The sequence below is a fragment of the Branchiostoma floridae genome, chromosome 16 (genome assembly GCF_000003815.2).
Source record: "Branchiostoma floridae strain S238N-H82 chromosome 16, Bfl_VNyyK, whole genome shotgun sequence".
NCBI classification, from domain to species: Eukaryota; Metazoa; Chordata; class Leptocardii; order Amphioxiformes; family Branchiostomatidae; genus Branchiostoma; species Branchiostoma floridae.
The window spans coordinates 4,832,016-4,848,432 of NC_049994.1; the positions used below are offsets into that span (position 1 = coordinate 4,832,016).

At 42.9% G+C, this 16,417-nt stretch overlaps 2 protein-coding genes across 6 annotated transcripts in view; both read right to left on the minus strand.

Moving 5' to 3' along the window:
- Positions 1 to 16,417, minus strand: part of LOC118403719 (protein TANC2-like) — a 136,200-nt gene that overhangs the window by 13,019 nt on the left and 106,764 nt on the right. Inside the window, exons 6-16 of one of the 5 annotated variants that reach the window (XM_035802498.1) lie at positions 9,055 to 10,425; positions 8,666 to 8,872; positions 8,270 to 8,296; positions 6,881 to 7,009; positions 6,234 to 6,353; positions 5,377 to 5,652; positions 4,619 to 4,740; positions 3,852 to 3,997; positions 2,626 to 2,842; positions 1,183 to 1,790; positions 280 to 511 (exon numbers count right to left, since the gene is read on the minus strand). In XM_035802498.1, coding sequence (XP_035658391.1) covers positions 280 to 511; positions 1,183 to 1,790; positions 2,626 to 2,842; positions 3,852 to 3,997; positions 4,619 to 4,740; positions 5,377 to 5,652; positions 6,234 to 6,353; positions 6,881 to 7,009; positions 8,270 to 8,296; positions 8,666 to 8,872; positions 9,055 to 10,425 — 3,455 coding nt within the window. Of the gene's footprint in view, positions 1 to 279; positions 512 to 1,182; positions 1,791 to 2,625; positions 2,843 to 3,851; positions 3,998 to 4,618; positions 4,741 to 5,376; positions 5,653 to 6,233; positions 6,354 to 6,880; positions 7,010 to 7,664; positions 7,962 to 8,269; positions 8,297 to 8,665; positions 8,873 to 9,054; positions 10,426 to 16,417 lie in introns of all 5 variants that reach the window. The other 4 variants (XM_035802500.1, XM_035802499.1, XM_035802497.1 and 1 more) reach the window with 4 other exon arrangements.
- Positions 14,455 to 15,426, minus strand: LOC118403744. Its single transcript, XM_035802544.1, has 2 exons — positions 15,305 to 15,426; positions 14,455 to 15,105 (listed from the first exon to the last, which is right to left on the minus strand). Exon 2 carries the CDS (start codon positions 15,101 to 15,103, stop codon positions 14,492 to 14,494), a length of 612 nt encoding a protein of 203 aa, XP_035658437.1. The 5' UTR covers positions 15,104 to 15,105; positions 15,305 to 15,426; the 3' UTR covers positions 14,455 to 14,491.

The window sequence follows — 16,417 nt, forward strand, 5'->3', positions numbered from 1 at the left end:
ATACGCCGTTTTCATGCAGGCTCCACAGGGCCGGCATACAGTAAAGACCAGCAATCAGCGATCCAGTACATAAAGAAATGGCCAGCAAAAGTGTATTATGAGCCAAAAAAGGCCCTAGAGAGCCTGCTATGGAGGCTACATATTACAGGTGTTGCTAGACTAGCTGGTGATGGGCACTGTGAGCTAACACAATCTATCTGTTCTACCTAGACTACCTGACAGATCCTGTGCACTGTGAGCTTATGCCATCTATCAGTTGTACCTAGTACTGCAGTTTACCTTGATGTTGGGGTTGTACAGGTTCCTAGGTGTTGCTAGACTGGCTGACAGATCCTGTGCACTGTGAGCCATCCACAGAGCCTGCAGACAGCGAGAGGAACAGCCCAGCTTCCTGCCCAGGCTCTTGTAGATGTGAGCCTTCAGGATGTGATGCCCCAGCTCGATGGACTGCTCGTCTGTCAGCTTCTTCTCCTGACGAGACAGCAGGAAGGCAAGCAGGGCGTGGCCACTCCTTGAAATAAACGGAAAGTAAACCTGATTTAGCATTAATTACTGTAATTCCTGATTTTTTAAACATACTTTTATGTTCACAGTTTCCACGGTGACGCCTGTAAAGTGAACTTATCATTACGGCTAACAAATAATTTGTCAACTTTTTTTACACGCACCTGCAACCACAGTGAGCATTTAGTTCTGAGAACAAGTTCAAGTTTCTCAGACCACAAAAGTTTGGTACCAAGACGACAAAGTGAATTCCAGTATTCTGGAGTAGGCATCATTTCATACACGCTCACAGTGTTCGACCTATGTGGACATCTAAATATGTATCTAAAAATTTAAATTACATATTAAGCTTTGTATTCAGCATCATCCACTCACAACCCTTCTGATAATCCATCTAGTCATGACTGATACCTCGTTCAAGAAAAAGGAAGGTATTGTTTGGGGCATATACGCGTCTGCATGTGTCTTGTGATCAGCATGACTTAAGAATGGCTGGATGGACAGTGATGATAATTAGAATGTGCCCTGGTCTTGGGAAGATGAAGGTCAAAGTCAAGTTTGGGGGTCCTAGCACTAGTAACAGCTATCCTTTGTACCATATCAGAACTCCCGGTCTTTATACCTTTTGTCCTGGACATACTACGTGTATGGTCTTGGTTAGAATGACTAAACTCTGACCTGGGGTCACAGAGAAACTTGGTGCTGTCCCCCTCCTCCCTCCTGGTCAGCCATTCTCTGAAGGAAGGGTGGTAGAACATCCTCCGCCCGTCTCTCCTCCTCACCAAGAAGGCAGAAATAGTCTCCATCCTCTGCATGAACTCCTCCCACAGCAGGAGATGAGTCACGTAACCCGCGTTCATCGCCTGGAAAATCTGGTCATCCCGTAACGGGTACAGCGACGCAAGAGCGATGTTAAACACCGGGAGCACCTTCTCGAACGCCTTGTTGCTTAAGAATCTCAAGTTACAGTGCAAGAGGAAAACCTCGGATAAGTTCACGGGGAGAGACTTGAAGCTGGATGTTTTCACCACAATGTGACCTTTCTCCAAGAGGTCAAGGGTCAACTTGAGGTAGAGGAAACAACCTCTGCTGAGAGTCTGCAGGTGGGCGGTAAACTTGGCCTGATTGGCTGGGTCCAGTTTGCCATTTATGGAGATGTTGTTTTTCACGGCCTGCGATTGGTTGATCCGCTGGGTGATGTAGAGGCTGACATCGTTGTGGATGTTCTCATTGGTCAGCATGCGGTCCAATGAGATTCGATGGAAAGGCAGCAGCTTTGTAACATCCTGTTGAATATGGTGCGTTGAAAAAAAAAGAGAAATTTAACACTTGACAATCTTCAATCCATCGCAGTATGTACTTGCATTGAGAATATCATGTAACAAAGTTGAGGTTTTACAAGAATTGAACATTCATTACAACAGAGAGAATGCATTGTAAAAATAACAAACTGAAACGTTAAGTTGTATATCACAATATTTCAATACGCCACGTTCATATTCCTGTAGCCATAGATCTTAGAGTTGGACGAGACAAGTATCAATGTATTAATTGATCCATCATTTTTGCCTTACATTGTACCATGAACAAATGTTGTGCGATAAAGTTCATTCATTCATTACAATTTCACACAATTTCAAAGTCTAAATTGACCTCCCCAAAGATGCCATCAGCCATACACAATCAAGTAGTGTTGAAAGATCTGGGGCAGGCAAAAATCACAATTCCAAATAGAACCATCATCCTATGCACGGTCCCCAACCGGCTAATCGCCTATGTGGGGACCCTGCTATCTGAGGGGCCACCGCCAGGTACTGTGAGCGTCGCCACTAACCAGCTGTCAGCCAATCAGAGAATAGCCTATCAGTTTTCAAAAGGGATCTAACAAAGGCCTGATTGGGCGCTGATTACCTTGTTCCCATATAAGGGTAAGCTCATTAATATTTATAAGCAGGGCGGTCAGTAACCGGAGGTGGCCCTTCAAATAGCAGGGTCCCCACGTAGGCGATTAGCCGGTTGGGGACCGTGCGTAGGAGGATGAACAGAACTAGTGTTGAAAGAAATGATCAATAGAAAAAAACATCCATCTGTTTGAAGATGAGTGCTGTAGGAACCACGTACTTGTTTGCTTACCTGCAGGCTGGTCCGTACAGTCACGATCAGCTTCAGCCATGACGGGAACTTCATCACGTGTTTCGTCAGGAAGGACGCGATGGTGTCCCCGTAGTCCGGCTTGTGGAACTCCGCCTCGTTCAGACCGTCCACCAATAGGATGCACATCTCCATGGCGATGCGACCTTCCTGTTTGAGTCTTGTCAAAGGCTCAAGAATACCTCTCCTGGAGGGGGGGGGGTGGTATTGTTAAAGTCATTAGTCTTTAATAATGTCATAAGAACACAAAATGGCTGATCTCCTTCTTAGCATGTGTTGTTACAAGTTACTAGCAGCCAATGAGTGCAGAGGGTCCTTTGTCTTTCTTGTATGCTACATTTGGGAGAAGAATATTAATAGTACTCATGGTCCAAATTCGGACTAGCTGCAAATTATGTACTACCCAATTCTTAGTATATATTCTCTGTTGGTTACATGTACAAAGTCGCATGTTAAAAAAACATTCAATGAATATGGACACATTTTACATTTCTCATCTTTTACAGTGTCATGGTGTAAAGCTGCCAGTAACAATTTCGAAGTGTCACACAATTAGGAAATCTTGGGTAGGGCATTTTGGCTGGGGCTGCACCCATCTTTCGGTGGAGACGAAAAATTAGGGTTCCATGTTTGAGGAGGTGCCTCAAGTATGTTAAAGCAGAAGGGATAGCAACCCCTCCCTGTAAGAATAGACCCAGGGTGCTACAGAACAGCAAGGAAACATGCATTCTCCTACGCAAAGGCGAAACAGAGTCGTCAGAGGGACTCCATCTGTTTTCACCTCTGCTTGCCTGAGGTTAATATATGGGTACCGGGGGCGTCGCCACAAACCAGTTGCCAGCCAATCAGAGAACAGGCGATGAGAGAGCTTTAAACAGGCTAAAGCTGTCCCGCAAAGGCCGCTGGGAAGCTATCAGCCAATCATGTTACGTATTACCATGGCTTTGTTTGCTCACCATGTCGACACCCGATCCCCAACGGCTGACTGCCCATATAAGGGTAAGCTCATTAATATTCATAAGCAAGGCACCCTTTATAACCGAATACTGTGGCTGAGTTGTCACGGGTGATATCATAGGCTTTGCTGTGATTGTCAACCCTGAGTGTGAGGATGGGAAACATGGTGCCTTGTGTGCTACATGTACTAGGTACTACAAGTGTCTGAATGAATGAACACATCAATAGTCTATACATACCTGAAAGCGTTGGATGGATCCCTGGTGCACTCCCTGAGACTGAGAGAACTCTGTAGATGGGGTTCATTGATGAGCAGGTCCTTGTAGGTGAGCAGCTGCGGACACTGGGACAGCTGGGCAGACAGGTTATGGACAAACTCTGGCACCTGGACATGACGGGAAATAAATGTTGCATTAGTAGTGTAATAGTAGAAGAAGTAGTAGTAGTAGTTGTCAGTCTGTAGTAGTTGTAGTAGTAGCAGTAGTAGTAGAAGTAGTAGTTGTTGTAGTGGTTGTAGTAGAAGTAGTAGTAATAGAAGAAGTAGTAGTGGTAGGAGTAGTTAGTAGTAGTAGTAGGAGGAGGAGTAGTACTAGTAGTAGTAGTAGTAGTTGTAGTGGTTATTCTAGATTCTTATCGTAGTTCATTCCAATTAAGACCTGTACCAGTCTTAATGTGTGATTATTAAAGTGAATACAGCAGGACTGTCCCCAGACATTTTTTTCTATCCCACTTGTTGTTTGAGGGCTAATTTTGTTAATTTTTCTTCTTACATCCATCATTTTAAGCTTACTAAATACATTTTCAACAGTTTCATCTCATGAAGTTCAGATATTTGGGCATTCGTATGGGGTGAAATTTTTGTCTGGTCCAACAATCAAATTTTCTGGCGACAGCCCTGTAATACACTAACTAATGAAATACCAGCAACTGCTATTTGCTGTCCTCTAAGAAAAACCAACCTGCAATATTCAAAGGCACTGCAGGGAGGCGCTGCTGAGCTACTCACCATACATGTGATGTCAAAGTCTGCCTGGCAGTAGTGATATGCCACTACGTGATTGGCCAGGTACATCAGGGAATCGTCCACTGCAGGTTTGGAGTCTACAAGTCCATTTGACAGTCCATGTCCTGCAAAATTCATTTAAAACGTTTTGATAGCTAATATTTATTGGAATAATTTAAAAAACTTTTCATCAGGTTGGTATGTCACTTAATAAAGAGACTTTACACAACCAGTTTTATTTTCACCAATGTTTATGTAAATAATCTATGTTTGTTTGCTTGTTCAAACCTTTGTTTGTGACCGCATCTGTAAGCAGTGACACCTATAGCTGCAGTACAATGTGAACCAGTCAGAATTGCCCTATGGAAGGTGACAGACGGTCACCGAAGCATCAGTGAAAATAAAACTATATGAATATAAATGTGTAAAAAGAGTCCCTTTATCCTTTTCCAGCATGTTTAAAAACTAACCATATTTCATACATCTTTTTCTTCCTCTCAAAGAGGCATATTTTCAGAAACTGGCTGGATATACATCATAATACCAGCCACTCTTCAACAAGAAATTCCACTGAAATTTTGGCCTGGATGCCAGACTCCAGTCGAAGTCAAAAATATCTACAGTGTGATACATGATACATTTTTGAGATCGAGTTGGGGTCTTGTATATGATATATCCAGGCTTCTGAAATTTGGTTCCAATTCATTTTTTGCCTAGCAACAAGAAATAATTTATCTATTGACAACCAAAACATAACACACCATTTGCAACATTTCCATTGCACAGCCTCATCTTCATCCTGTCTCCATGGCAACTGTGGGACACCAGCTTGTAGATGGCGGCAGTCTTCCCGTACCCGATACTCCCAGAGATCACCACGCCCTTGTTTTTTGGCGACTCCTCCGAGGAGAGGTGCTCCTCCATCTCCCTGTACAGCCAGTCACGGCCGATGTAGAGCGTGTCGTCCTGGAGGTTTGGCACTTCGAAGGGCAGCGGCTTCATGGACACTTCTGGTGGCTTGTAGGGGGCAAAACGCACTGTGGAAGAGCAAGAGTACCATTTTAGATTCATAATTCTTGAATAAAATAATCTGTATCTCCATCTATATAACCGGTATAAACACCCTTCAGCATAACACACCTGCTTTGACTGGTGTTGTGCTTATTCTGGCATCAGAATAGAAAGGTTTGTCACTTGGAGCACCTGTGAAGACAAAGCTGTGCTTTCAGGCAACATTCAGCATTCTGCCTATCCTAATAGTAATCTCACTGCCTTTGTCAAAGGGTAAGATGACAACAATATGTACATTGTATATGGCAGAATTACCAATTCTAACCAAATTGGAGTTGTTCTAAATCTTGAAAAAGGACAAAGTGTCCATACAGGCTGAGCACAAGCATTCTATCACACTCAGAAATCCAATAAGACTTAGTGAACAGTTTCATACTCCTGTATCCAAGGATTACTGTTGTACATATCAAAGTTAACAATAATATCCTGCAATAACTATGGGTACTGCTAGGAGGCACTGCTAAGCTACTCAACATACATGTGATGTGAAAAGGGCCTGAAGACACTTTAATTTATAGTTCATTAATACAAGTACAATATATGGTACCTTTCAGGTCGTGGTTGACCTTAGCCTTACTCCTGGGGGTGGGGGGGCTGCGGAGTGAGTGCCTGTAGGGAGCCTGCCTCTGTAGGGCTGGAATGTCTTCCAATGGGGTGGTGGCTGGGGCTGGGGTACAAACAACAAGGCAAAAATGAAACTTCGCAAATCACAAAAGGTGGTGTAACTGTAAGCTCACCATTAGTCGAAACATTTAACTTATTAGAAGTCGTCTAAAAGTATGCATTTTTCTCTCACAATACAAATCATTATAGAATTTTAAAGACTCAAACATTTTTACATTTAACTTTTCTTTTTACATTTAATTTTTTACATTTTCATCCACAAAAACCTGTAGACCGAATATTGGTGTAAATACAAGAATTTGAGATATCTCTTCTAGGCACTGGTGTAATTTTGATTTTTGTTGTGAGTACCATTAGTTTAAAAACAATCTAAAACATTTCTGTAAAGAAGAATGATGATCACGAAGACAGTATATAGTTTCAAAGTTTTTGTATACTCAGCATTAACCTGTCTAGAGAACATCTGCCAACATGACAACAGCAGGGTAATCACATGACCATCACATGACCACAGCATGACAATCACATGATCAGAGCATGATGACTAAACTAAGGGGTAAACAATCTCACCTGACAGTGAATGTGGTCGAGTAGGTGATGGCGGGGTTAGCATGTTTTGTGGGAACGACGACAGGCTTTCCATGCTACGCTCATGGCTGCTGGGCGAAATTGTACGATCACTCGAACCCATGCTGTTGGCTGAGCGGTGCAAATGGCGACAAGTCAGGTGCAAGCTAATTGTCCATTTAAACCTTTTAAATGCAACATGCTGCATGTATGGTTCAAGACTGGCCCGTTCTACTTCTAAAAGAAGGCATTGATAACAGCTTAGTACAAAAAGCTAGTTCACCTATATCCAAAGGGTAACTTATATCCGTTGTATCTAGAATCCGACCAGGTATTGAGGGACATCAAGACAGGCAAAGGTTTCAAACTACAATGTCTGAAATATTGCAATTTGAAAACGTCTGTTGATGTGATATCCCTTTAAATGCGTTGTTTTTAAAAAGAATGGATATAAGTTACCACACACATAAAGGTGAACTAGCGTTACTACCTTGAACATGTTTTTCATGCAACTTACATGTACTTTTCTGAGGAAAAAGTCATGTAATATGTCAACAAGACATGCTGTAAGCACACTATACATGTACATGTCTTCTGTATTTCTCTACCACACCACAATTTGCCAAGCCATTTCCTGAGTGCAAAATCTTGTCAGTGTAAGGAAAGCAGCACACACAAAAAGCAGACAAGTGTAGAAAGAGTTGTTCTTTGTGAGATGTGAAAGTTGGAAGATGTATGGGCATGTAAGTGGCACACACAGACAGACAGACAGAAGGGCACCACTTACAAAACAGCATCTTGTACTTCTCATACAGAAGAGGGAAGTGGTGTACAGGGTAGTAGTGCAGCAGGGGCTGGGGGAAATGGTGGGGGGAGGGGGAGGGAGAGGGGGAGGGCTGGCCACGTGTGGAGACAATACGCGCCCTGCGCTGGAGGTACGGCGTACACGGCACGTACGGGGAGATGTAGTGGAACTGATACTGGTACTGGAGGAAGGGGCGGCGCGGGGGGAGGAGGGGGCTGCTGGGGAGGGAATGGATGTCACAGTTTGTAGCGCGGGAGACTTTGAGGGGTGGCTTGGTGCCTGCGGAACACAGCAAACAAGTGGATACAAATAATGAGACAAAAACAGGAACATAACTGAGGAATGAAAGTGCAGTGTGGAAACATGTATGCAGCCACACAGACAAAAAAACAACATAAAAGAAGGAAAGAAAGGGATGGAAAATTTGCAGATCAATCTGGTGATGTGAAGACTTGGAGTTGGACAGCAGGGCCCAGTGCTGAAGATGATCAACTTCTCGGCTAAGAGCTTATTGATAATAATAAATGCATACAACCAAAAAGCTTGTACATTTGTGTGCATAATCATGACTACCAACAGTTACTCACAAAAGCGTTCCAAGGTCAGACGTCCAACTGATGCATGAAACACAGTGTGGTACAAAACAATAGTAACTGTTGTACATAACAACAGAGAAACTACTCTACATAGTAATTATCAAACTTAATACAAATGTATGCAATAAACTGAAGCAACTGCCATATTGTAATCCAACACATTTTCAGTTTCACATTGTTCCGGTGTATACCATTCGAGCAATAACTGCATTATTTACAACCGAGTGGATTCAACAACTGGTATGCAAAAGATTACTATTTGACATATGAACTAGCAGATGGTTAACAATCAAATTTATCTTTGGACTAACAATTATTGCCTACCATGTAGACACTGTGCTGTCAATGAAGTTGCTTGTATTGAAGTATTCAATGGTTCAAACTCACCTGTAAGTGTAGAGGTTGGACTGCTTGTGTCGTTGCCAGCGTCTATGCTCGCGAGGGATGTGATACTCGCAAAGTTGGAGGACACCGACATTTCTCGCTGCCGCGGCACTCGTTCTCCTAGCAGGAAGCCGAGTCTCGTACGCAGGGCGGTTTCCGCAATATCCGGGGGTGGCGGAGGTCCTATATCATCATCTTCCTCTCTTGATTCTTAATGCCAAAAGAAATGTGGAACTTACACATTTGCACAATTTGATTGTCTTATACTAGTTCTACAGCATTGTATAAATACGTAATTAGGTTACCGTAATAGAATGACTACCGCTGATTTCACAAACAGTATTAGGCTAGCCCCTGAGGTGTCGCCAAAAAAGCAAAAATGGCTTCCTTACCCAGACTGTCATGATGATTGACATCTCCATTGCACAACACAGACTTCTCAGGAATTTTAGGTAACTCCTTTGTCTCCGTGGGAAGAGTTCTCATTGGTGACCTATCCGGAGGCGTGGCAACTTCTGGTCTCCTCGGCGACCGCTCAGGTTCAGGGGTCGAAGGGGAAAGTTCCAACCGATCGGGAATCGGATCTTGAACGTTTTCTTGCCTCTGAAGGGTGCTAGTTCTTGGCTTAGGGACAGGTTTACTGCTGTCTTCAAGACTTCTCTCAAAGAACAGCGTTCTTGGAGACACAGAGTTCTGGGCATTCTTCCTACGTTCTAGAGTTGAAGTTCTGTGCTGTTCTGTGATTGGCACAACTATAGCAGTACAGACTTTAGTGGTGGTGGGAGTAACAGGCTGTACCGTCACGTGATTGGCTGACATATCGGGTGGTGTGACATGATTGGTGGAAACTATAGTGGGGGTCACATGGCAAAGTTTGGCCTCACTTATTACTGGATGAGAAGTCACTATGGTTACTGGCTCTGAAACATGACTAAAGGATACCATTTGGCTCATGGTCAGGTGACCAGAAGTCACCTGATTTGGCACTGATGTCTGATTGGGTAAAGGTGAAACCCTACTAGGTTCCGAGATGGCGTCTTGTCTCTGAATGCTGCCTTCCCGCGGGGGAGGCTGAGGCTTTGTTTTAAACGTGCTAAGTGCCGGGTAGTTTGGGGACGTGCATTCCTGTCGCTGAGGCAACGTTATCGTTTCTACTCGCGGTACCAGAATTCTCTCCTGTATTCTCTCTTCCTCCACTCTCGGCATCTGGAATTCTATCCCATTATTCTTGCTAACATTGTTCCCATCATCCTTTGCAGCATTTTCAAACTCCTTCTTTGCAGCATGTACCATTCCTTCGCTCTTAGCACCACTCTCGTCCTTCCTTTCCTTCAACACTTCTCTTTTGTCATCGTCAACAGACTTCTCCTGAAAGGGAACCTTCACAAAGTATCTGGTAGGTTCGCTGGCGTACTGTTTTGTGGGTTTACTCAGTAAGAACTTTGTCGCACCCTTTTCGATACCTCTCTGAGAGTCCTTTTCCTCCTGGGAAGAGTTACTGTACTGCTTTATGAGGTCAACGCCCTCTGCAGTTCTGATAATGTTGCGGTACTCCTGGGCATGGTTCCCAGCATGCTTTGCAGCAGGACTCCCATGATGCTCTGCTCCCCCTGCCTTGGGGAGGGTGTTGAGAGATGGACGTGGCGGTACCTTTGGCGGGGTCTGCTTGTCGGAGGATGAGTCGTCTTCCATGGATTTGCGGCGGTGCCGTTCTCTTTCTGTTGGCACACCCATCAACTGACTTGACTTCCCATTTGTAATACCTGTAGAAGGAAAAGTAAGACAGAAAAATTTTGAGTTACATAATTTCAACAAATGTTGTAGTCACTTTTTTGTGTAAATTCACCATTGATTTTGCTGTTCATCTGGCAGCTGTCACCAAGGCTGCCAAGGTCACAAAGGTCACCAACATGCCTGCTGCTGCTGACAGATGGTTGGCTGTAGAGAAATGTCCTGCAACCAATCAGATTACAGAACCACCAGGAGGGGTGGGGGATAATTACAGGGTACCCTCTAGGGGTTATACCCTGGGTGATGCCACCTATGGCCCCCTGTGTCCTATCCCTTTTGTCTAGTGGAAGGAACTGCACAGGAGGATGGGAGAAATTGCCAGGTGTTAGTCAGAGATTACTGGGTACCACCTGAGGGGCATGATGGGTCGCTGAAAGGCGAAGGAAGGAGGAAGAATTGGGATGTCAGCATGGAAGATGCAGGAATGGCGTTGGGGTCAGCCTTCGAGGTGTGAAGCCAAGTGAAACTAACCAGTCCTGACTATTTCCTACATGTAGGTGTTAAATGAATGCCTCAAAATATCTCTGCTTTTCAAACATTTGCTTTTGCCAAGTTATAGCAAGAGAGGAGAAATCTTCTAAATGAATTACAAATGGGATTGTCATAAATTGCATGTTTGATGTTTTTAAGTATGGAAGGGTTTTATCAAGGGCTGAATTGCCTTTTTAAATAAATATAAGTATCACCAAATATCAAACTGATACACCCAATGGTTGTGATTCAAACTGAAATATTATCATTCTCTCTTTACTAATCAATGATCCAAAAGTTACCCAAATCAGCTTGTTAGAAGTTTTCTATCATAATTGTTATTCTGAAGAATAATTCGTTTGTAAACAAATGTCTGATGGGTCGAAAGCAATTTGTATCATTTATATACGGTAAGTATTAACTATTTAGACTATTATAGCAAGGAGCTTTCATAAGAAAAAGCTCCTTGATCATAGCCATGAAAAAACATTATAAGAGACACCAGGCTGCAGTGCTCACTCCTCCAGCTAGGAGGCACTGCTGCAATGTGACACCATCCTTCTCATGATGAGACTGGGGCAGAACAAGTGCAGAACTAACAGTGTTAGTGAAGTGTCACCAGGTATGGAGATAAATGTTGGATCACCACCCAGGCAAACACCAGGTCCCTGCTGGGGGGAGATAGGCAGGGAGAATCGGGGACTGTGAACATAAATCACAACTGTGCCTATGACAGTGTGTAGAAGTACAGTAGTTTGTAAAGCTGCAATATGAGTACATGTATAACTGGCACTGTTTGAGATAAGGTTAGGCAAACCTTTAATAGACATTTGAGTTTAGAATCTATGTGGGAAGGGATGGGACAAATATAACTTTGTTGGCAAGGTGGCTTGTGGTTAGGGTTGGAGTTCGAATCCATAGCAGGTCCCAATGTTGTGCCCTTGGGAAAGACGGAACTTAAGTAATTTCCACACTCAAAATTGTAAAAAATGAGTACATAGCTTCGGCTAGGGATGTTCTTCAAATAGGAAATTCAATGGAGGTCCCATGGTTGCGGAGAGCCATACCTCAAAAGATCAAGCACACTAAAGGACCCACCACACAATATAGTGGATCAAATAAATCCATCCAGATATGCAGCTTGTACTATTGAGGTGGTTTACTAGGTATATGCACAACAAGTAAATTCCACTACAATTCTTTGGGAGTGAAACAACAATGGTAAGCCAGTGGAATCATTAGGTATTCATACATCAATGTTTCTAAACCCTTTGGAATATACTATTGCCATAACAAAGTGTGTCCTACATCTTTGTAAGATGGCTATATGTATATATCATATACAATATGGATTTTTAGTCACCATGTTATACATATAGGCGATCAATAAAACAAGACCTCATGACTTCAAACTGTCACAATACAAATGTACAGAATACATCAGCCTTTAAACTGTCAAAATGACAATCCCAGCGTATCAGAATCAAGTACAGTATTCATTGAAATATTCACAGTGGTTTTATGATCACAGTTTCGTCGTGACTGATTCACTGCAAACTTAAAACCACAGGTGTTTCTATTACTATCAAGTTATAGTATAGTATTACTATACAGCATGTGACTATAGCAAACTTAAAACCACAGGTGTTTCTATTACTATCAAGTTATAGTATAGTATTACTATACAGCATGTGACTATAGCAAACTTAAAACCACCGCAAACACTCCATTTTCTTCTTAGTATATAATACCACGAAATCAAATCCCTGCAGATATAAAGGCATTTACAGTACTGAACTACTACAGCATGAAAAACTAGAATTTTCTGGCTTAAGCTTATTTCTATGTTACTTTTTCACCCCCAAATTAACTTGCCGGTGGGCTTTTAACCGTAATGTGAAAATTGCAAGTTTGGGAGACAGATGCAATGTGGAGGATCAAATTAGAAAATATGGAGGTGGGGTGACATAATTATATGTTACCTCACACAGGGGGCAACATGAGCCCGGCTCACCCCATGATGGGTGAAGGACTGAAACCGAAAATCTTCCTGGCAGAAAAACTGCAAACAATGTGGAATACGAAGCTTGATTACTCGTTCTATCAATGATGCAGACTGATAAAGTATTATCTATTGTACCATCCCCTTTCTTCATCAAACATGATAAAGCATTATGTATTGTGCCATCCTCTTTCTTATACTATTTGTCAGGAAAGGCACAATGTATATGACAGTGACAAATGGATGATTTAAAGTATAGGAAGAAAATACCATTAGTCTTTGCTCCCTCAAGAACACAAGCAGCATCCAATGTAAAATACAACGCTTGAATACTAATTGTTTCAAATCTACTGACAATAGATAAAGATAGGATAAGATAGGATTAAGTGTTATTAAATCGCATGGTCTTTTTAGCGAATGCCCACAAACGCCCACTCTAGAGAAGTCCGCGCTGCACGAATCTCATTTTTTTTGCTTGGAATATGTCCACGTTGTGCTCCCATGTATTAATCCTGAGTTTCAAGTCAATCCATTGACCCGAAGTGACATAAATCAAAGTTTTCAATTCTCGATGGTCTTTTTAGCGAACGCCTACCCTGGGAAAACGCAGACTCCTACGAGGCACGCAAAGTTTACCGATCCCTACAACACGCACGCACGGGACACCCGCCGCCTAACACCCGCCGGCCCTCGTACCAGCTGGCCCCTACTAACACGAGCCTCTTTCGGAGTCTGGAGAAACCATGCATCCGGCCCGTCACACCAGTGCCATGATTTATGGCCCCACCGCGCAGCATGCCGTCCCCGCTCGCAGCGTAATTGGGTACAGCTAATTTCCGCGTGACACGATCTGACCAACCACATTCCACCTGCTACGTCATGAAATAAATATTCATCAAGCTCCGTGTCCGAGTTGTGGGCGTCCCAACACGTAAAATGAAAACAAACACACGTGGTTATTTAGCGAGGAGTTGTGTCTCACGCCTACTCGAATGTGTTTTTCCTCTGATTTAGTTGCTAGGAATTCCGTTTGTTTCAGCGCCGTGAACAGTAGTGTAGAATTCCGCATATTTCCCGCTGACCTTAGGTACCGACTGGTCAAAGTTTAAACGGTATCTAGCAATATATTTTTATCAGTTGCACAAGCCAGGCTGATCGATCAACCGGAGGTCGTAAATACACATTCTGTTTCGTGTACGTAGCTACATATAACTATATGAACGTACTTGGGGAGGACAAACTCAAACTTCCATAACTTTATTTTTCTCCTGAAATCACAACAACGAAATACAAAGGCAATGCTAATTTTTTGTGACATCAAATATACATTACACAGTTGAATTTGAAAACAAATAAACCGTGCGTACATCGAATCTTCCTTGTATTAAATAACATAAGGTAAAACAACAAGATGATCAAGTGTCAAGTACTTACATGATCATACGAAATGATGTAACGATCTGTACATTATGATACAGCAATCTCATCTATACACAATAGTACAACAAAATGATACAACAATGTATACAAAATAATACAATGATATAAGGACTTACAGTGTACATTCATTCAAACTGAGTCTCCTGGATAACAGTTCTAAGATCCAAAACGGAGTCGTTCATAGGCTCCGTTGGTCTCGCGGTTGGGTTCAGAGGCTGTGGGACTGGAACTTGGCGCGGCTGTGAGAGGTCCTGGGTCTCCTGAATCATAGTTCTGAGGTCCATCGCTTCTTCCTGAGGAACGTTTGTTTGCTCATGTACCTCCGCTTCGCCAATGTTCACGGGCACTGTAGCTACGGGCAACGCCTCCTCGAAACTTGACGCTGACCCAAACATGTCCGCGCTCATGTCCCTATCATCAGTCGGACTGGAGGTAATGGAGGGTGCGAATAAGTCCGCGCTACTGCTGTTCCATTCCATGAGATCTGTCGGGTTGGGGCTATGGGCGTATGGAGTAGACGATCGGAGTGGTGCTCCAATCTCTAACTCAGAGTCTAAGGTTTCCCCCCACTCCACCTCAGAGCAAAACGTTGCGTCACTATCAAACTGGTATTCCACAGTGTCGTCCCCGTCTGCGCTTTTGTCGCATTCCATGCTGTCATCTGAGGGGTTGACTGTGGCCTCGTCAAACAGGGCACTGAATTCTGTATTGCCTGGCGGTGACAGATTTTCAGCCATGCCTGGGAATAAGAATAAGAATAAAAATTTGCCCTTTTACTTCAAGTTTTATTCAGGAAGGGTATATTCTGTCCATGTATACCAAAATTGAATAAAAAGTCCAGATGAATGACTACAGGTAGCGTGTTTTACGTTTGTTGCTCTGATAGACCATTAAATCTTGTTACAAATGAAACTAATGTTGTCCTAAGATTCACATACCTTCGCCTTCTGTTTTCCCGTGCAGTAGTAAAGTAGGCACACACGTCTACCGAGGACAATGACTTCTGTTTCCTGAATAGTAGTAAAGTAGCTAGGTCTTTCTCGGACTGCTAGACTGTGCTGTCTGTGCGCCTGGGACTAAATAATTCACATGAAGTTGAGAACAGGACAGCACATGCGCATCAGGGTTGTTGAAAAATCTGTGAAGCCATTTCCCATCATTACTTGGCCTATAACCACCATGCGAAATGATTATGTCAAAATTCACATACTCGAAAACAACATCCTGCTATCCTGTGTTGTAGCGTGATCGCTCCATGGAAGAACGTCAGGTTCTTAAGAAACAATGATATGGGAATCTATTTCTCATGAACGCGATGTCCTTGTTGTTGCTTTTATTTGTAACTACTGTATAACACAGAATCTCATTTTAACAATAGGAAAGCAAGGTGGTATTGTCTTAGCGCCTTGGGCTATCAAAATTTCACGACAGGTTGAGAACAGGATGTCCTTTGCGCACCAAGTTGGTGGAACGATCTGTGAAGCCAGTTCCCACCATTATCGCATTGTGGCTTGTGGCTGATACTCGTCACGAACGTGGCAAAAATGACGCAACTTTATCTAGAAACATCTTGCTCTGGTATACAGTATGATTTAACACCACTAGCTGGATGTGTGTAAGAAGTGAACATTATTCAAATGAGAAATAGTACTATGGAAAGATACCAATATACTGAATGCGAAATCATTTTTGTTGTTTGGTTTATTATTACGAACACCGTATATTTAGGATCTAATTTCATGACAGTTATTGACGGGATCTGCGAATCCTTTTCTCATCAATGGCTATTATTCGCCATGACCGTGGCAAAGATGACAACTTGCCATGTTTGATGCAAATGTGTAAAAAGTGTGGTGTATGGGTGAAATCCAACATAATCATTGGAAAGAGTGTGATATATGCAAATTTGCGGAATTTCAAGAACCATGCTTCCCGCGGTCTGCTTTGATCGCGGAGGCCGCGGTCTGTTTTGATCGTGGAGGCTAGCTTCATTTCCCATTTTTTCATTTCGTTTTCGTACAATAAAATCATTGATCTTGTGACATCTCACT

What these genes read in the sequence shown, in the direction of transcription:
- LOC118403744 (XM_035802544.1), bottom strand. Translation starts at nt 15,103, where the DNA reads ATGGCTGAAAATCTGTCACCGCCAGGCAATACAGAATTCAGTGCCCTG.